This window comes from Octodon degus, unplaced genomic scaffold, assembly GCF_000260255.1.
Source record: "Octodon degus isolate 3935 unplaced genomic scaffold, OctDeg1.0 scaffold00066, whole genome shotgun sequence".
Taxonomy (NCBI): domain Eukaryota; kingdom Metazoa; phylum Chordata; class Mammalia; order Rodentia; family Octodontidae; genus Octodon; species Octodon degus.
The window spans coordinates 10,743,199-10,765,443 of NW_004524642.1; the positions used below are offsets into that span (position 1 = coordinate 10,743,199).

The 22,245-nt window shown below is 37.3% G+C and overlaps 1 protein-coding gene across 1 annotated transcript in view; it reads left to right on the forward strand.

Annotated features, from left to right (window-relative positions):
* Window positions 1-22,245, forward strand: part of LOC101585341 (1,4-alpha-glucan-branching enzyme) — a 308,796-nt gene that overhangs the window by 263,424 nt on the left and 23,127 nt on the right. The window contains exons 10-11 of the mRNA XM_023719253.1: window positions 10,001-10,185; window positions 12,113-12,243. Of these exons, the coding sequence (XP_023575021.1) occupies window positions 10,001-10,185; window positions 12,113-12,243 (316 nt within the window). The remainder of the gene's footprint in view (window positions 1-10,000; window positions 10,186-12,112; window positions 12,244-22,245) is intronic.

The following is a 22,245-nucleotide window of genomic DNA, read 5'->3' on the forward strand; positions in this document are numbered from 1 at the left end:
ATGAATGGAATGATTTGTTCTATTGGTGTTTGTAAATAGGATCACAAGTCCGCATCTTGTACAGCAATTAACCACTAAGAATAATATATGCAGTGTATTATTTGTTGAAACTGTACTTCTGATTTGATTTGAAACTGTCTCATTGCTATATGTTTATCAATAAAACTGTAGAAAAAAAAATAAAAATAAAAAAATAAAAGGAATAAACAAAAATATTTGGGCCCTGTTGTAGCTACACTACACCAGGGCTTGTTCTTGGAAACATTAAATGGGGCCCTGCTCGTCATAATACTGATCAGTGTCAAAAAAAGGAGGATGCTGATTATAAGTTTATTTTTCTGAAAAGGAAATTCACTAACCCTGATTTGGAAAATGTGCTGTGTTCTACTATTTCTGTGGCTAAGACCTCACTGAAAGACCTGAAAAAGTCAAAGCATGATGTTAAAGTAGTTCACTTTAAAAGTTAGTTCAGCATAGCTAAACAGAGTGAGGGCTGAAGTTTATTATGTTCTCATTAGGAGTGTATCTTCTTTTCACATATACATAAACCAGGAAGCTACAGAGAATTGCATAATGTCCACAGCATGGTGGCTGTGATAGACTTTAATTAATTCCTAGGTGAAATTAGTATGCATTACAGTTTAGAGAAACAAAATACACAAACCTGCTAATCAAAATGTTCAGCTAACAGAAGTGAAGCTTTTTCATGAGTGATATTGTCTTGAATTTCATCAGTGTACCAGCTGGCTTCTTGTCAATTTATAGTTTGAAACTTTACATCAAACAGAAAAAAAGAAATTAATTATAGGGAAAGGAATTCCAGAAGGAATTTTGTGCTCGGAGGTTTTTCACAATTAACCAACATGAATGGAAATGTGTACAGAAGAAATGGAGAGGGAGAGAAGAAACAGGAGAATTTTCTGCAATCATTAATAGACTACAGCAGGGTTAGTCCCACCTGCTTCCCTGACTGTCTTCTGAAGCTGCTTCGCCAGGGCTTTTCGCATTCTCCATTCTGGAAGCACTCGGGTCTGCTGCCATACCGTATGCACCGAGTCACAGCGCATCCTGTGAGCTCTCTTACACAGTGTCCCAAGTGACAGCTCAAACATTGCTCTCTTCCCTACATTTTGAGTCAAGGAACATTTGGTGTCTTACATTACTGATCACAATTATAATTTAATGAGAAGAGAGATCACCCTTTCATGGTTAGAAACTGGCTATTTGTATTGCATGTTTTGGGTTTGGAAGTATTGTTCTCAGGTGTCGCAGTCATTGCCTCCATGTGCTACAGTTGTTCAGCTATGACTTTTCTAGACCTTTTCTCTGCCAAAGGCTTTAAAACTGCTTCCCTAATAATCCCTGGTATTTTTTTAATTTTTTATATTGCTTAAAAATTCCTACTTGTGATGTATTCCTCCAGCTTCATTCTAATACAATCAGTGGCTCTTTCACAAAAACGTTCAGCTTTAGATGCCTAAAGAGTCTGACAAAACGTTTCTACCTTTGAAAAATGCACACATAAATATATATGTGACATTTACTGTAGGATTCCAGACAGCCACAAGAGATGTAACATGAGGTTATGATGCACTTATTGAGGAAAATATACATACTCATATGCATAAACATATGTATGACAAATGCATATATAATATAGAAATATAGTGTTTAATTTGGTTCAATTCAAATGTTGATTCAGATCATGTTGTTCCCAGTCAAGTCATCTGAACTAAAAACTGACCAATTACCTCCTTGGCCATCACCTGAAATAAATTTAGATTTGTGATCCATTTTTATATACAGCAGCCCTTAGTTATAAGCTCATTCAGATGGCCATATTTCACTGTACTGTCTCAAGTACTGCCACATTTTCTAAGTAATTTGTAGACCATAGCTGAGAAGACCATTTTTAACTTCTTGTAATGACGGTATTTTTCTTCGTTAGGTCCGTGTGCTGTGAGCTACTGTAAGATACTAACGGGCATTTTGCACTTTCTCTGTTCAGTCTGAGGATTGTTCACTGTTAGCCCAAGGTCACTTTGAAAGTCTTTCTGTGATTTGCTTGCATTTATTTTATGCTTGTGTTTATAGTTTTAAGCCAAAAATGAAATTTAATGTTGTGTTTGTTCACATTAAACTTAATTTTCCCCTTGTCAGCTCATTTACAACAGAGATAGCATTCCAAACCCACCCTATGAAATGTTTTATCTGCAGTCACTGGTGGAATTTTCTACCTTTTGTTGGTGAGTTGTATGCAACTTCCTGTGTCTCTCAGTGTTGCTCTCCAGAGTAACATTTTCAGAAAACATCTAAATGAACCTAATAAGAATTAATAAGTGATTCTCTAATAAAACATAAAATTGAGAATAATCCTGTATAACTTAGAAATTTCTTATGACATATTATGTAAATATCCTTATTACTATGTTCTTAGAAGTGAACTTGTATTTTAAAAAGATAAATGAAGTAAAAGCTAAAATATATTCAAAATCCTAAATTGGATTTTGATGCTAAATATTTTTCCGACTTTTGACTTTTTCCCCATTATTCCAAGTATTTAATTTCACATCACAAAATGACTTTCTTGTTAACAGTTATTTAGATATAATGTTAAAAATTAATTGATATTTAAATTTTATGTATCTTAGAGAACGTCAAAAGAAAGTTTTAGATTTACATAATGCAGAATAATTTTAAACTATAATTTTTAACATATACAATAAGGAATATATTGTGTGTGTTTCCAATAATATTTTCTGGACTAATTTGATAATTTGTTTCTGTATCTTCAAATAATCAGAAGTGTTAAAAACTTGGGAAATTTTAGAACCATGTGTAGTGTTTACCTTTTAAGTAGGTACTATACTTATTCAGTGTATGTCAAAGAAATAGCACACAAATGTCCAAAGATTAAACTATAACATTATTTTTAAACAGCATCAGAGTATAAGAAAAAGGCAGGGATAGCAAAATAGCTCAGCGGACTAAAGTGCCTGCTTGGGCAAGCCCAGAGTCCAGGTTTCGATCTCAGTCCTGCATGCCACCTCAGCCCCTTCGGGGTGTGGTGGGGCATATCTGTAATCCTAGAGCGTGGTAGGCTGAAAGTAGGAGGATACTACAAGTCTGAGCTGCACAGTGAGACCCTGTACCAAATACATAAAATGAAAAAAAAAAAAAAAGAAAAAAAGGAAAAGAAAAGAAAGAAAGAAACAAAGAAAGAGGCAAATAAAATTTCATCATGTGCACATGGTGGAATACTGCCATGTAAAACCTATTCTTCACATAGAAAATTATGATATTAAAATTCAAGAAGGGGGCTGGCCAAATAGCTTAGCTAATTAAAGTGCCTGCTTAGGCAGATGCAGGGGCCAGGGGCTCAATCCCGAGGACTTCAGTGCTGGCCCTGCACCCGGGTGCACTGAGACAGGATTGAGACTAGGCGTGGTGGTGCATGCCTGTAATTCCAGCACATGGGAAGCTGTAAACAGGAGGATCACTAGGAGTTTGGCTGGTCTAGTAGTGAGACCCTGAACACCCTGTAGACTCTTTCCTAAAATACAAAAAAAATTATAATAGTAGGCATCATTTGTTATGTAGATAGTATACATTTTTTTTTTTCAATCCAGGGATTGAACTCAGGACCTTGTGCTTGCCAGACAGGCACTTATGCCACTGAGCCATCTCCCTGGGCCAGATAGTATGTATCTTTTACTATTCTAAAAGATTGTCTTACCTCATTTAGTTTTAATCATGCTTCCTTTCATCTTTACTTTTATTTTGATCAGGCTACTGTAGCAAACATCCATAGTCTGAGTGCTTTAACTACAATTAGTGTTCAGAATTTGTAGCCAGGAATGTCTGATATCAGGGTACTGGCAGAAATGCTATCTGGTGAGGACTCACTTCCTGGTTCGTGCTCTTGCTGTTTTCTTCCAGGCAGCAGGAACAAGAAAGCCTCTGTGTCGCTTGTCGGAGCCTGAACCTCTTCCTGAAGGCTCCAGCCTCCTCATCCCAGCCCTGCCCAAGTGCCCCTCCCCAGCTGGGCCTGCACATTAGCTCTTCGGGTTTCAACATAGGGGTCTGCAGATGATTCAGATTTCAGCCCATCCCATTTATTTCTGCAGTACATTATAAAGCTGTGATTTTCCAAGCTGGAATGTTATGAGTGTGTGATAATGCCATTTCACACTGGAATTTTTGCTTAATGGAGTCCAGGAACCATCTAAATCAAAATGTGTGTGTGTGTGTGTGTGTGTGTGTGTGTGTGTGTGTGTGTGTGTGTGTATTTCTGGAAAGTAAACACTTAGCTTTAAATCAGATTATAAGATGGTTTAAGAACACCTTCTAATAGTTTAGGTCCAAGTGACCAATCAGTTCTATCCCAATGAAAGCTGTACTGGCAAAGCAAGATACAGGAGCAAGCTAAACTACCTGGAGAAGATACATTTGTTTTTTTCACCTCATTAATCCACCCGAGGCAGTTGGCTAGGATGGCAAACAACAGGGGCTGTAACCTACATTCATATTTTCAAGAAGGCTGGGAGATCATACTAGGAAACGGGGAGGTCACCAGGTGCAGGAGGGTTCCAGCGTGAGCAAAATTTCTCCTTCAAGAAGGTGCCGAAATGCTATTTTCAAATGACATGGAAGCAGCTGTGGGTTATAATGTGCATGGCTCTTGACAGCTTGTTCAGAAGGACTGGAAGCATAAGCAGGTGGGAATAGTGAAGGTTCCTGGAGGGTGGAGGAAAGATACCTCCCTTAGTGATTCATCTTGTCCTATCAGTGTGGGTCTGAGCAAAGTTGTTTTCATGATCAATTCTGTCCTTTAGATTCTAAAATAGTAAATAATGCAAAGCATATTAATACATGGCTTTAGGATTTGTGATTGCTTTATTAAAATATGAATGGATTCCCCACGGTAGAATTGTAGCTTTTTTAAATAAAGCAATAAAGGAAGAAAACACAAATAGAACTTATCCTGGTGACTTCTGTGTCTGCTGCAAATAAGGGATGGCTAGATTCCAGCTCAGAATGATGGCAGCCAGAGATTGTAGCATCACGTCCCCTTTCTCCTACCTTCTAAGTCCTTCTTCCACATGAGAGATGAGTGACGTCATGTAACCTAAGAGCTCTCAGATATTGAGAACATATAGCTACCCAATCCTATGTGAAGCAGCTCACTGAGATCACCTCATGAATGCCTGAAAGACCTTTATCATATCTCATAGTTGATGAAACTGAGCACTGGCAGGCTTGTGTGTTTGTTTTTGTGTTTTTACTTTTTTTTTGTTACCAAGAATCAGACTCAGGACCTTGTGCTTGCCAGGCAGGCACTGCACCGCTGAGCTGTATCCCTAAGCCAACACTGGAAGTTTTAAATCATGTGACTCTTAAGTGGCCTCATGGTAATTTAAACTTGGACTTGGATGATTTGGAAGTGTATATGCATGAATATCATGTTGTATAACTATCCTAACTTAGACATAAAAACTTTTAAATCTCTACAGTTATATTTTTCAGGGTGAGTTTATTAACCTACATACTTTTATTTTTTTAAATTTTTTTATTTTTTTTCCGGAACCGGGGATTGAACTCAGGCTCTTGCACTTGTCAGGCAAGCGCTTAATCTACTGAGCCATCTCCCCGGCCCCCATCCTACGTACTTTTAGAATATTACAGGGAAGTTTGTATTTAAATTGTAGATTCCAGGCCAAATGTATCCACCAGAATTAATGAATAAGTGTTACTGGAGATGAATACTTTTAATAGACCTCATTAGTGATTCTGGAGCATAATATTACAGGTTGGAGAGCGTAATTCTACTTTTATCTATACCAAAGAGGTAATACTTTTGTCATTTTACTTATGGTTTTGAGAGGCTTTGTTTTACTTTGCTTTTTGGTAGCACTTGAGGCCCCTCCTGAACGCTCCCCTACTCTGCTGCCCACTGGGCCTCAGTCTCAACTCACGTCCCCTTTCTGCCTGAGGTTCCTTGGATGGTCCATTTCTTCTGCTAGCTGTAATTATCTTCACTTATCATGGTTTTACAACTGGGGCTTTTTCCTACAATACTCTCATGAATTTCAGTAGCTCATTTTTATCACTCTTACTGTAAATCCATGAATGCCTGTAAATCCTTCAGGTCTTAAATTTAGCATTCCTAAAATTGAACTCATTTTCTTTTCACCCAAGCTTCCTCTGTCACCACAGTTCATAGTGACAGAGTTCATGTTGAGCTATTCAGTCTCCTCAACTTGAAGCTTCAGGACTGCATCCGGACAGCCTTTCTTCTCTCCCTTCAGTCAGTCAGCAAATCTTGTTCTATACTTCTCAGCAAGGTCACTTGAATCTGTGGTATGTCTCCTTCCTACTGTACCTCATCAGCCTTTATGCTTTAAATGCTACACAAATTTCTCTGCCAATTAATGTTTCCTAGTATCTAGGCCCTCATCTACATTGAACCAGATATTTTAGCAATTATCACATTTGAATTTTTGAGTCTCACTGCCTACAACAGAAGGCCTGACCTTTATAGGCCTCATTTTTAATCTCATCTGTTTCTCTTGGCTCTGCTCTTTGCCACCAGTCCTATTGTGGGGTCAGTCCACATTCCTTCGTGACCTTTCTGTGTCTCAGATTGGGACAGCGACAGTGACTAACTCATAGTGTTGTTGAAGATGGAAAAAGTTAATTCATTTGCCATGCTTACAGTAATGCCTGGCACCTAACAGTAGGCATTAAGCATTTCTTGCTTTTTGTTCTGGGATCATATGATGTGACCCTTTCTCCAGGAAGAATACTAAAAGAATTGCTTATTAATCCTGATTTTAACCCAAAAGTTCTACCGTGAATTTTTTTCCCTGTAGAAGGCCTGAATCTGCTTGTAGGTTAATGTAATTTATCTACCTAATCATATTTCTGGTCTCCGCTAAGTTCTCCACTGCTTGCAATCTTACTAGTACTGATACTTTGATATATACTTATTGGTTTGGTACTTTGACATATACTTGTCCCTTAGTGATCAGGAACATAACTGGCTACAGTTCTGGAGGTGTATCATTTTGTCAGTTGAATAAAAAGATAGAAGAAATACCATGGGCACAGTGTGGGCTTGCGTGATCAGGCTACAGACCTGGGCGGGACTCTTTAAACGTAGCAGAGAGGGGCTGGGGAGATGGGTCAGTAGAATAAGCACTTCCCTGGAATGTGCAAGGGCCTGAGTTCAATCCCTCGTTCTGCAAAAAATAAAATAAAAAAAATAAATGTAGCAGAGAGAAATGCCTTGTGGCAACTTAAAGCATCCAAAAATAAGTGTAAGCTCACAAAGTAAAAAATCTGCATTTCTGTTATTGTGCTGTGGACAACATCATAAGAAATATTGTTATTTAGGGACTGAGGAGATAGCTCAGTGGAGTAAGTGCTTACCTGGCAAGTGCAAGGTACTGAGTTTGATCCCTGATGCCACCAAAAAAAAAAAAAAACAAAGAAAAAGAAAAACAAAGAAGTTAGTTTTTTAGACTAAAATATTAAATATTTACAAAAAATTATAGTATTTATTTTATTTTTAATTAAACATAGTAATTAAATAAAATTTGTTTATAGATAATTATTTACATACTAAAGCATGAGTTTTTTAGTGTGTTGACATTAGACATTTGACTTAAAATGTGACATAAACTGTTACCTGATTGTTAATTTTGATATGCTCCGATGTCTTTATACTGAAATATTCAATTTTTTACAATAATCAAAAGATAATTTTCCTATAATGTTTCACTTTGTTACATATATATATATATATATATATATATATATAGTTTTTGTTTTTTTAAGAAAAAAGGAAAAAGAACAAGGCAAAAATCATGTGTGTATGTATGTACCTATGTATACAGAATAGCTAAGATGGTTATACTACTAATTTCTATCAGATTTTTCAGGGATCAGCTAGTACGTACAATTCTTTGACCAGTTTTACATGCTCACATCTGGTAATCTGAACACCTACATTGAAGACAGCCATGTGCAACATAACAACCACAGTGGAATGCCTATCATCTTGTTTTTAAAACTGAGTATCATTTCTAATGTCTTATCTATTATTTTTATTTAAAATAAAAAAATTTAACAGAATAAAAATAGGAAAAAAAGAAATGATACAGAATTTCACTATACAAAGTGATAGGAATTCAGCAGTGGCTCTTATATTGCGTATGGTTATTTTCAAACTAGTTGTTCAGATTACCACACAGAACTGTGCAAAATTGGTCCACAAATTGGTAAAAGAAAAGAAAAAAATGAAAGCAATTTAATTATACTCAAAAGTAAAATAAATCAGACCTGCATATGTAAACTTTGTATTGTCTCCCTATTGTAAGAACCTAAGAGAGTAAATAATTCTAAAGATGCAGTGCTTACTATGAAAGGAAAAGAAGGAAAGAAACTGTTCAAAGAAACAAATGGGATTAGGGGAAGGAGGGAAAAAAAGAAAGAAGAGGAAATAGCTTGGATGATTGTACTACTGATTTCTATTGGCATTTTATTCTTTATGAAATTTCCATACAACTGTGTATTAGGATGTCCTTTTCTAATGTAATACTCTGCTCCTGAAAAGTTGCACTTAATTTCAGGGTTTCCTTGCAGAGTTCACTATGTAAGGCAGCTATATAATAATATTTTTAGTTATAGCCCAGTTTTTATGTCTTTATATCACAGAATAGTAACATATTAGTGTCCTTGAAGTAGGACACACTCATGGTACTTCACTCATCAGAGTGATGTGTGGCCTAGAAAATTGCAGCATGCAGAAATACATGAAAAAGCAAATTTTCAAAAATTTTAACTTTTAGAGAAAAAAATTTACATTAGAAATCCCACTTAGGGTAACAGTAAGCGTCAAGCTAAGTGTGGTTATTAAGTAAATACTATGTTGACTGTCGCGATTTCTTAAAAGTTCATTAGGTTTCTGGAACTTCTTATTAACTAGAGAGGCGATATCTAAATGGGTTCCCATACAGGTCTTCCATCTGTATATACAGGTGTTCACACGCACACACACGCACACGCACAGACACACACACAGAGACATGCACACACACACACAGACACGCACACATGCACACAGACACACACACACAGACACGCACACACAGACACACACACAGAGACACACATGCACGTGCACACACACACACACACACACAGACGCGCACACGCACACACACAGACACACACAGAGACATGCACACACACAGACACACACACACAGACACACACACAGACACATACGCGCACGCACACACAGACACACACACACACACACACACACAGGTCTACTTGAAATTAAAGATCACATCTAACGGCGATGCTTACATCTGAAAAATAAATAGGGAAAACTCATAATAATAATAGGATTTCTGTAATACTTGAAATTGATAACGTGCTTGCCCGATGTGATGTGCTAGGAAAAAATTCAGATTTTAATCAGAAGCAAATTCGAATGATAACTTCTCCACTTAGTGTTATCTATGTGTTGTTGGGCGAATTCCTTAGTGGGCCAGACTTGTGGATTTCTCATCTGTGTAAAGACTATAATAGAGATTTCCTCTCAGGATCAAAAAATAGCGTATGTACAAAGCCCCTAGAAATTGTAAGGCGTAGTCCGGATTTCAGAGATTAGAGAGGTAGAGACTTCAGAAATTTCTCAGACATAGCCTAGATTATTTCTGAGATGAAATAGCCGTGGCAGGCATAAAGGCCCTCCATTTGTGCCTGAGGAGGCTAAAAAGTGCAGAGTGAGCTGGGCTTCCCTGTCCACATGCTGTATTCTCTACACTAGCACATGCTTTTTGAGCCAGGCCTGTACATCTATCACAGGGAAAAGTTATAGTGCATTTTAGTGTATGCTGGTTTAAAAAAATAAAAGGCCTATAACCATGGTGGTGTCTTAATTAGAAGTGATACTGTTACTACCTGACGTTTGCCCTCTTTAATGCAGGTAATGAATTTGGGCACCCCGAATGGTTAGACTTCCCAAGAAAAGGAAACAACGAGAGCTACCATTACGCCAGAAGGCAGTTTCATTTAACTGATGATGACCTTCTTCGATATAAACTCCTAAATAACTTTGACAGGGATATGAATAGATTGGAGGAAAGATGCGGCTGGCTATCAGCCCCACAGGTAAGCTCTTAACTCTGAAAGTGATGTTCCAGTCACCAGTGTCGTGCATGCGTGGAATGGCAATTGATTTGAATCCATATGCAGATCTTCCAAACAGCAGTTTATTATTCAGTGTGTAGTGCCCTGTAACATACTTCAGGTTGTCAAAACATGTCACTGAAGTCTCTCCAGTACATAATGAAAATCTTCAACATGGTGCCTCACTTACTTGTCTGGTTAGTTTGTTTGTTGTTTAAATTTAGTAATTTTCATTTCATTTGGTTAAAATAAATGGCAAAAGCACTGCATGGAACCCATTTTGGAAATTGCTGTGGAAACATCTTAATTGTTTTGACTACTTTTATTTATATAAATAATCATGTTGTCATAAAGAAACTACTTTGACAACATGTAGATTTCTTTATTCCTTTTTTTTTCCCATTCTTTACTGGACTCTAACTTGTCATTTCAATAGATGTCATTATACCTGTGTGCTGTTTTGTATTTTTCATGAGCCTGGCTCTCCTGTGGAATTAAAGTATCAGTTTTCAATAAGTTTTAGAAGATGTAATTAACAGGTGCAAATTTTATACAGGCTTTTTTTTTTCCTTGCAAAAATTAGCATATAGTGTGTGTTAGTTATAATCCATTTACTTTATATTGGTGCTGTTTGCAGTGACTGTTGATGTGTTTTTACTTTGGTGTCTACCATGCTTGTTTATAATGGCTGAACAAAGGTGCTTATATATTCAGGAAGACTGGCTACATGACACAAATGCCCTAATCACATTTATTAGTAATGCTATTTCTGGAAGACAGAGCAAAATGATGCTCCTTTTCAGAAGGAACAATGTTGAATACCAAAAGGCACACTGTTTGCTTGGAGCCTTGGTTCACATTTCTAAATTACTAAGAGAGGTGCGGCTGATGTGCATGACAATGAGCCCACTCAGAGCTGGCGGAGGGAGCAAGGGTGGTTCGGGAAGCCAAAGCCTCCTCGCAGCCAACTGTAAATACATGATGTGTAAAATATGGGTGCTTGCAGGTGTTACTTTTCAAACTTTTTTCCTTTTATTGAGGGGGAAAATTGAACGTATTAGAATTGAGTAGTGGCCAGGGAGATGGCTCAATAGAATAAGTGCTTGCCTGGCAAGCACAAGGACCTGAGTTCAATCCCCATTTCCACAAAAAAAAAAAAAAAAAAAAAAGAATTGAGTAGCTATTGAATCTGCCAAGCTTGAGTAAAATTGTAAAATGTATAGGATAACCATAGTTTCAGAAACTCGATAGAATATAACATTACATTTTGAAAAGTAACTACGAGACCCATTAAGCTGGGGACCAAATCAAAAGTCTTAAAGAAAGTTCAATTATAAGGGCCAGCCAAAGAGCTCAGCAGGCTTGCAGGCGCCAGGGGTTTGTTTGATCCCAGGCCTGCCATGCAGGCCCTGCCCCTGGGGTACTCCGATAAGGCAATTGAGACTGGGCATGGTGGTGCGCCTGTAATCCCAGCTCTTGGGAAGCTGTAAACAGGTGGATCACTACGAGGCCGATCTAGTAGTGAGACCCCGAACACCCTGTAGACCCTTCCCTAAAATATAAAAAAGGAAAAAAAAATTCACTTACAAAGAGAACTAATACAAATAGAGAAATGATTTAGATGATAACCAGGTTTCTATTTGAATTGTGAACTACAACATCAACCCTCTGTGCTTTGGAGATTGGCAGGTAGCTAGTGAGATTTTTATACTCAGCAAGTACACTCTGACACTCTTGTTGACTTAGAATCTGATATGAAGGTGATGTTTAAGAAATACAAAGTTGTGAGTTTTCATGTCTGGATTACTAACTAATAAGAGCACTCAGGACAACATGGTGCTCCTGTAAATAATGTGCTTGTGGTGGCATCTAGGGGTTATTTAAATGTAACATATGTTAACTCTTGCAGGCCTATGTAAGTGAAAAACATGAAGACAATAAGATCATCGCTTTTGAGAGAGCAAATCTTCTTTTTATTTTCAACTTCCATCCAAGCAAGAGCTTCACTGATTACAGAGTTGGAACAGCATTGCCAGGAAAATATCCTTTTCATTGTCAGTGAATGTCTGTTAGAATTCAGCTTCTTATTATGTCAGAGTATGGAGCTAATGCTGATCTTGTTACAGTAGCTTTAAGTTTCCATATCTGCAAAATGGGACGTTTGAGATAGTTAACTGATGCATCTTTGCTTAGCTCAGTCAGCTGTACTTAATTATTCCCGTGCTTTGTTCTGGTCCTAAAAACTTCCAAATATTTTAGATAACCTTAATTCTAATAAGAAGTGCAAGAGACAATTGAGAGATTTTTAGTTGACTGAGGTTTGTCACATTTTTACCTCTCCACTGAAGGGAAGAAAGATGATGCCAAATGTTGTAAAGATGAGGATTTTCCTGACAGATACATTACACATGTATAGCATTTAAAATGGTGAAGAAGACACATCAGTATTTTAAGTTTGGAAATTATTATAAGAAAACTATACAATCCATTTAAAAGGCATTATGGCCTTACTTAATCCCATGTAAAACAAAACAAAGACAATCACAGATTCAGGATCTGGCAACAAATCAACAGGAAAAATAATTTGCTTCTCCTCTAAAGCAATGGTTCATACCTGCCAGCAAAAGATGCCTGACACCAACATGAAGTCCTGTGTCATGACTCAGCTATAAGAGAAACCTCCTGGTCACCAGGCTGAATGAAAAAGGAAAATTTCTTTTCTTTCCTTTCCATAGAGTCTTAAGTCAGAGTGACCTTGTGAGGTGACACTATCCACTGCCTTTCCACTCTCAGGATACCAGCGATTTCCACGTGGTGCCCCCTTGTAGGGCTTTAATGCAAGAACCATGATTTTAAGTATTATAATTTTCAGACCCGACAGAAGAAAACATATTTGTCTCTTTTCAACAATGTAGTCTCTTCTTCAGCAAATTTTCTTTTATATTTCATTGAGCAAAATCGGATCTCTTTACACGGATATCCCGAAATGAGAATGTTGTCCCATTGACTGACTGAGGAATGATTCCTGAGCCTCAGGAAGTGGGTGCCTTGCTAGACACCCAGATATACCCTGTTGAGAGCAGGAAGAAGGAAAGCACTGTCCTGTATGCTGCTGTAGCATCGGCCATCGCCCGAGCCACACCGAGATAGTAAGAGTGGGGAGAGCTGGTTCCCTGCTTTTCTCCTGTATCAGAACATTTCAGAGAGGATGCTGTAATCGTGACAGATGCCCAGTTGGGCACCACTTAACCTAGAGAGTCCTTTATGTCACCTTTCTCTTGTGTATACAAAGAAATCAGTGTGATGCAGTTACCTGCACTAGAAGAAATGAAAATACTGGACATATAACAACTCATACATGATCCTTCTTGTCTTAAAATTCACACTAATGGAATGCCACTAGACCAGATCCTCCTGTGCCTGGTGATACATGTAATCAGACTAGAATGATTTACAGATTATTTGATATGTTTATTGCCATCTTGGTTGGCACCTGTGCTGCACTGTCCTTGATTCTAAGTGGGGGAGAAGATATGTAGACAGTAAAACAATGATGTAAGGCACAGTGCAGTGAATAGCAAAGAAAAAATACATTACGTGTCATGGCAGAGAACGGAGGGGGAGTAGAATAAGACATTAAGAAAAAGACCTTTAAGCTTAAACCTTGGGAAACCGGAAGATTATAGTAGAAAAATTTCAGAAGGTCATTCCAGCAGTTGGAAACCAGGGGTGTCCTTAAATAATGGGCAGTATAATGGATTAATTAAAGAATGATGACCATAAAAAGAAGCACTAACATATAAAGCTAATAGATTGAGATCAAATGAAAAAGATTTTCATGCTGTATTAATTAGTTTAAGCTTTTTATGACTTTATAGTGAGTTGCTGAAGGTTTTTGAACTAAGGAGCGACTTCATAAGAATGTATGCATTAGGAAAATTTCTCATGTATCAGGGTGTAAGAGGGCTGTCATGAAAAGGGAGAGGGAAAGTACAGGTATTAATTATGAGAAATTGAAGTGCACCTGAAAGATAATTAGGGCATGAACTAAAGTAATGGCTCTGGGATAGAAAAAGGTATAGGGAGCGCTTTTCTGTAGTGAAGGAATTCATCAGCATTTGGGACATGGAGAGTAGATGGGAAAATTTAAGGTTTCTCTGTAAAGAATAAGAAGAATGATAGTAGGAGTGTTCCTGAGGATAGTAAAGCAAAAAGAAAGCAGTTGGGGGAATAGTTAATAGGAGTTTAAATTAAGGTTATCAAAAAGTAAAAATGTGTGGGATTTGTAGTGATATTTAGAATAAAAGTCACAACTCAGGCTTTATTGATCTACCTAAACTCTGTTAATAGATATTATTAAATGAAAACGTCTAGCAAAACATCATATTTATTGAGTAGAATGCACTAAAAATTTGGTTTGTATTTACTTATGCAGAACTATACTATTTATGAATACCTGATTTGATAAACTGGAGCTTAATTGAGTCTTCTGAAATCTGGAGATCTTGCTCAGTGTCAGCAAGCTACACAGATATTAGCTACTCTAATAAATAAATATTGAGCGGTGCGTCATAGCCTGCACGTAGAATTTCGGTACTCTGGGAGAGTGAAGCAGAACAATCACAATTCAAGCCTGTGTGAGGCGACTTAGCACAACCTTATCTCAAAAAAAAAAAGGGGGGGGGCCAGGATGTAGCTCCGTGCAAAAGCCCCCAGTTCAGCCCCCAGTGCCGTAGATACATGCTTGTGCACGTGTGTACGTACATACCAGACGTCTTACAGTGGTGGCCTCCTTAGGGTTTTAGTCACATAAAGTGCAGTATTTTGTAAGTTTTACCGACACAGACGTATTGGGAAGTGTGCCATCCCTACAGAACGGACAGTTAAAATCTCTTTTATTTACTGGATCTACAAGAGAGGGGTGGAGTAATATTATTGACACAGTTTCTATATTTTGTCTACCATAAAATCATGCTCAGCTTGGCCTTGTTGATTTCTACTATCTACCTCACGCACGTCTTCCTGTCAATAGGCAATGACTGCTTCATGTGTGTTATTACTTTATCTAGAGATATTTATATCTCAACAAATACATAAAAAGTATTGAGGACTGCTTGCCTAGACACTAACCGGGTATTTTTATTACAATAAGGACTTCAGGGAGCGGCAGGAGAGGAAGAGCATTTCTCACATACCTTACAGCACACTTTTTACGTGGACATATCTTAATACAAGTAGGGCTTCCTAATTCCAAGATTTAAATAAAATCTGGATTTTGAGAGGTCCACTGTTGTCTTCATGAGTTGCATTTAGTTCATGAGTTCAATAGTCTTTCACTGATAAATAGGTAACTGTTACTGGGTATCGGTTGTGATATACCTTGGAGTCCTAAGACACTTACTATGTAACAAGGCCAACAATGAAGACTTTTTAAAATTTAAACATGTGGGTTCCATGCTCTGTGGCCAGCACTTGCTCTACCAGCCAGCTGTCCCAATCAGAAAAGGCACCGAACACACCTCTCCCCAGTCCTCCCACTGCCATTCCAAACGCCCCTAGTTTTAAAGTAACTTCTCATGCTGTTTTCCAGTTATAGAAGAGCATGTCTTTTATCTCAATGCACCCAGCATCACTCTGATTCCTCCTCCTCTGAGCCTCTAGAGCCAAGCAGGCAGTATCCAAGGGACAATCAGACAAGTAGACACAGGATGCCCCATCAACTGTTCTGTGCCTTGAGGTCAATCTCTTAATAGTAGAGTTCAAGTAAATTAGCTTAACCAGAAGCCACCATATTTTCTTCTCATGCTGTATCTATATTCAGAAAGAAGCCATGATTTTTTTTATGGCTCTAGTATGTCTTATCTCTTGTTTGTTTATTCAGTTAGTATTTTAACATGAAATTTCAAATTTGGGATTGACCATGATATACAATCAGTATTAACTTTTGGCTTTTAACTATTCATAGAGAGGACAAAAGTATTAAAAGTACAAACAGTTCTGTTCCCAGTCTGTTGAAGTTGTATCATCTTCTGTAAGCACCAGAAAGACCTCTTCATCTTCTTCTTCTTCTGAGCTTACCTTTCAGACCTTTTTTTAAAAAAATATTGTGCTTAACAATTTACAAGTCCTTTTTGTCTTTTTATTTTGGTTATATATTTTTTTTAATTTTCATTTTTATTTTTTTAAAGATGTATTTAGTACAGGTTTTACAGGGTCTCACTATGTATATGGGTCTTGTAGTGATTCTACTATTTACAGCCAAGTGCTGGGATTGCAGGCACATGCCACCATTCCCAGTCTCAATCACTGTCTCAGCGTGCCCTGGGGACAGGGCAGGAACAGCAGGCCTGGGGATCGAACCCCGGGCTCCTGCATCTACCTAAGCAGGCGCTTAAATCTGCTGAGCTGTTTAGCTGGCACTTTTTTAATTTTTAAACTGCATTTTAGATCACCTATGTAAATTGTTTTCAGATACAGAAAGTTTAAAGGATAGTAAATGGTGTATTTTCTGACTTTCTGTATTGTCCATTCTATGCTGTTGGCATACCTAACTACTAAACAAGTAAACCAAATACAGATTTTTCACTGTGAGGAATCCACAGCAAAAAAAAAAAAAAAAAAAAAATGGATGTATTCATCCAGTAAAGAAATGTATCAAAATTTTAATTCCCTGGAAAGCAAGATATGGTGCTTGAACAAATTTAAAGTTTCTAAGGAAATCATTTGAAGTTTTGTCACTAAGAAGTATAAACTGGCTCTGGTTAACACTTCTGAATTCTTGAGCAATTCCATTTTTTGAACCTGTATATCTTGCCTATCAAATGGCAAGGCATCAAGCTCCACTCCCATCTGTGGAGAATTGATGGTTGCTGTCTTCTCAAGAAACTTGTGCAGGGAACTACTTTGGAGGTAACGCAGGCAAGGTAGAAGGAACATTTTATGGATGCCTTTAACTATCTGCTCCAAATAAGATATATTTGGAAACCTGAGAGGCAAGTCTGACTTGCATCAGTAAGGTTTTGAATGTGGTCATCATGGTGCAAGCCAAAGGGAACAGTAGTGTTTCTGTCAAGAATCCTTAGCCTCACCCTAGGAAAATAACAAAGATAGAACAAAGCAAAAAGCCCCTTGCCTGTATGCTGCCTCAGATTTGTCCTTTTAGCTGAAAATCTTCAGTATAATGATCACCAGTGCTCTTTAATATAGTAGATAACAATGTGGGTAATGCGGCTGCAACCTAAATGTGCTTGGTAAATAGGCAGGTTTCGAATTTCATGTTCAGGAATATAGAATACATTTTCCTGATGTGTGATATTTGCTTCTGATTTCACTTGTTTAGCTGCAAAGAAAGAAACCTAATGCCCTTTATATTATTGGAATCATTATTGTATTTCTGTACTTACGGTTCTTCACCTAGAACATTATTAAATCAGGACTGAATTAAAATGAAAACTGCTAAGGCCCCCAAGGAAAAACTGCTCTTTCTAATCCATTGAATAATAAAAGCGATGATGGCACATTTTAAGTGCTGTGAGAGAGAATGTGGGAACGATGGCACCTCTTTTGTGGGCCTTCTGTTTGCTGACCATTTTTATTAAGAACAGGCATTTAGTTTAATATTCCTGGCCGCACTATCAGGTGGGTGGGTTTGCTGCGTGGAAAAGACCAGAAGAGTGAGGCCTGGATATAACTAAATATTGCCCCTCAGCGAAAAGCTGGTGAAGTTCATGCAACATAATTGCAAGTTCATGTTCTTTCTGCTGCACTGTGCTGCATCGTGCTGTCTGTTAACGGCCATACACATGTGGTTGGGTATAGTGGTAGCAGGGATGCTACCAACAATTATTTAGTTCTGTAATGCTCAAAATAATCTCAGTGTAGTTCTTTGAAAGTAGGTCGCCTTACAAAATGGTACACAAATTGGCAGCACAGACTAGTTTTCCTCTCATCATGTAAACTCTCAGGAACCCTATATCATACTGCACAGATTTGTCCCCAGGAATCCTTCCTTGTCATCTCCGTTACCACCTTGCACAGAGGAACAAAATAATTTGAAAAACCAAAACATGCATGTGTAAGAGCCTGTCTCAAAGCTGAACTCTGATGCAGCACATCCATTTGAGTTCACTATGTGATATTCACTACAAGGTTAAACATCACAGCTTATTTATAAGGTTATGTGACTGGGTCTTTGTACAGAATGCAGCTCAGCACACTGAAACAGCAGAACAAGCTGTTACAGTACTGAGATGCTAAGATGCCTGGTCGCAGAGGTGGGTTGTGAGGAATATGTGATCTGGGCCAAAACTATTTAAAACTAAGAGAACAGATGTGTAAATAGTTACATTTAATCCCCTATCTTGGAAGCATTTTCATTAAACTACTAAGAGATGTACTTTTTAAAATGTAAATTCAGACTCTGACATTTGCAACCTGTATAGAGTTTCTAATGAGCAAATAAGGTCACTTGGTGATTCGCTGGAGTGTGATTGCTCAGGGCAGAGAGGCTGCTGTGAGTTGCTTGGTTCAGAGAAGCATTTGAAGTGTGGTTATGGAAGTCTGTGTTGGAGTCTGTACTTTTGGAGCAAATACAAACAAGGAGCAATTTATGATGAGCTAAATTTGCATTCTGTCAGGATTATGTAATGCATGCAAAGATTAATTTCTAGATGAAAGAAATAGAGTAGGCTTAGCGTTCTAATTTTCCAGGGAATAGATGTCTTGGTTAAAAACAGGTATAAAGTTTTTTATGCAAGATGTGCGCTGTGATGTTGGATGGGTACAGGCGTTTTTCTTAAGTGTGCATGTGCTTCAGTCTTACAGTTTACTGCAACTTAATATTTTTTATGTGAACAGGGATACCTAATCTTACACCAATTTTGCATTTAGCCTACATCTTTTAGTTTCTATTCATCAACATGGAAGTGTGTATTAGCCATTGTCTACCTTAGGCTGCTTTAGTTTCAAGACGCTAAAACAACTCTACAAATTACTTCGGGGTCCTTTAGATTATTTTCATTGTTCAACACTTTCTCAGACTATGATTTAATGATAATGGCTGACCAGTCCCCTCCCTCCCCAATAGTAAAGAGTTTATGAATTGTGACTTGTTCTTACATTAATGTAGTCATTTAAGTAAAAGATAGAAAAGAAACATCGATCAGAGAAAACTATCAATGAAATATACTTTACTCTGGCATAATTCAAAATTGATATAGTGGATCTGCTCTCAGAATGCTTGATGCACAAACCTTTAGAATAAGGTCTGTCGCCTTCTGCCAGCTCACCTGTCCTGCCCTCTACATGCACTTGACGTTGCTTCATCAGTGCTTTCCTGGGTGTGCTCATTACAAGTACAAAGAAGCCAATCTATAGCCAATGTGTTGCCGTGAAAAATATGACATCTGGCATTTTCTTTTACAGTTGTCCTGTATTAAATCTGTTCAGGGTAGATGATTATCTTCTACTTTGAAAAATAAATTATAGCTACCACATTTATGCATAAAGCTACTTTGTTGGGTTTTGATTTTTTTGTTTGCTTGCTTTTTTTTTTTTTTAAGATAAGATCTTGCTGTGTAATTCAGACTGGCCTTGAACTCACTGTAGTCCAGGCTGGCCTGGCCTCAGATTCACAGTTCTCTTGCCTCAGACACGCGAGTGCTGCAGTTAGGGCATCTGCAGGCATTGTGAGTCTTACCAAATTTTCAGAACAGGGCTAACTCACATTTTCTTTGTGAATCTGAATAGAAATAAGCTTTCTCTTTTATTAATGCATCTCTCACATTAGTATTCTGTGAATAATCTTTCAGAATCAGAAATAATTTATCTCTTCTTTTTATGAAACACTATTTTTTTTGGACATTATCTGCCCAGCTTTCTAAATTAGAATACTATCAGAGCAAACTAAATGATCAGTATTTTATTTAGATATGAATAGGTGGTAACCAAGTACCCTAGAAAGATTCTTTAAGATATATATTCATGTATATATCTTAGACAGGATATATTTAATAACTGGTTTGCTGTAAGTATTTAAGAGTTCCTAAACACATTGAGGCACCCCAACTAAAAGAAGAGATTCTATTTTTGTAGAGAGAAGTGAGAAAAGTTGAGCCATGAGCAATGTGTGAATGGAAACTTTGACTTCAGTTGTAACCATATATAAGAAAGAACTCTAATTCTATAAATGGTGCTATCCCTGCCTAATGATGGGACAATGCCCAGTGAATTCCTATTAATAAGAATTAATTTGCTGAATTAATTACAGTTCTTCCCTATAACTGTATGACAGTAACTATTGAATAAGCACAGTAGCCATTATTGAGTGAAATTATTTAATTAATATGTAACTTAATGAAGCTCAATCATATTACTTTTTATTGGCAATAAGATAAGTGTTTTATTTCAGGAACATTAATTAGAACACAAAGTTGGTTTATTTGTACAAACATTACTAAGAATTTTTGCCTCATAGGGAGATATTCATTTTCCCTTTCCAGCCTTCATAACCAACAGGAAAAATGAAATAGCAACATACATTTCTGTATCTGCTGGTAGCATTGTTTTTCATTCTGAAAATTATTCTTCCAGTTTTTATCTTCCAAAAGTTCATGTGTCTTCCATGACCTCCAGAAGTAGTAGGCATTTCCTCATCTACATTTGTAAACACAGAAATATACTTATTTGCTGGAATAAGGACTATGAGGATGGGCTCTAGAGCATAACTAGCAGCGGATTCCAGTTCTCTTTTCTTTACTCATTTGTATTATGAAAGTAGCTTCCTGTGCATTTCTTATGTTGTTTATTTATTTTTTTATTGAGAAATAAATAGCAACGAGACAGTTTCAAATCGAATTGGTGGGATAGTTCCAATAATTAACACATTGCATACTCTCTTCCTAGTGGTTATTTGTTATACAAGATGCAGATATGATAACCTATTTACAAACACTATTAGAACAAATCCTTCCATTCCTTGAATTAAGAGAATGTAGCTATATATCTATCCTAACCATTGTGAATACACAGATACAGAATGGTCATTCATCTGTATCCTCTTTTTTTGTTTAGTTCTATCATTTGAATATCATAGGTGTGTGAACTCAGCAAAATATTCCAAAATAGTCCAGTAGTCCATAACAATATTGGGTCTTGCACTTGACTAACAATGTCAGGATGTTGTTTAATCTGGGAAGCGCCTGCTGGTTAAATTGTTGTCCAGCGAACTGACACGTATGAAAACCTTAGCGCATCGTACCCTGAGCTCAGCAAATGTTAGCTGCGAAGGTCAACTCTACTGTCATCACCCATAATCAAAATTTTTTTCAATAATACAAGGAAAGGTGAATGAATGAAAAGTGAAGACCTTCCCCTCTGTTGCTTTCTTTCGCATGTCCCATTCTCCAGTTCATCACCTCACATTGGATCCATTTAGTTCCTTCACAATACTGGGATTAAATGTCTCCTTTTGCTCGCTAAATATGTTCCTCACTCGGGTACCATTTTTTTCACATTTTCCATTCTTCATGTGCCACACAGCACTGCTTTGATTTTCTTTCTTTTCCACCAGTTCTTTATGTTACATTTTCCCCTTGGATCCAAATCTAAACTTTCTCTTTCCTTATTGTCTTACCCTGAAAAACTCATATATTCTAATAGCTCCAACTCTTCACTCTGCAAATATTCTCTCAACATTCACCTCTCCATACTTGCCCTATTCACCAGGGAGTATGCAATTTTGCAGTGTTTAATGAGGTTAGAAAATATGGGCAGTGTGAAATTTGAGACTTACAAAAACTACAGTATGACCTAATTTATCCTGTTTAAATTAAAGCTCAAACATCAATCACTCTGGCAGATTTCACTACAACCAGTAGATTCTTGTATAGAATAAATGTGATGATGCTATTATTTTATATTACATGTTGCATAATCTTACTATGAAAAATGTGCAACTTTTGATCATCCTGTAGTTAAATAATTGGACTGGTAAGTGATTAAGCAGGCTTACTTGGGTTAGGAAACACATAAACTTATTTTAAG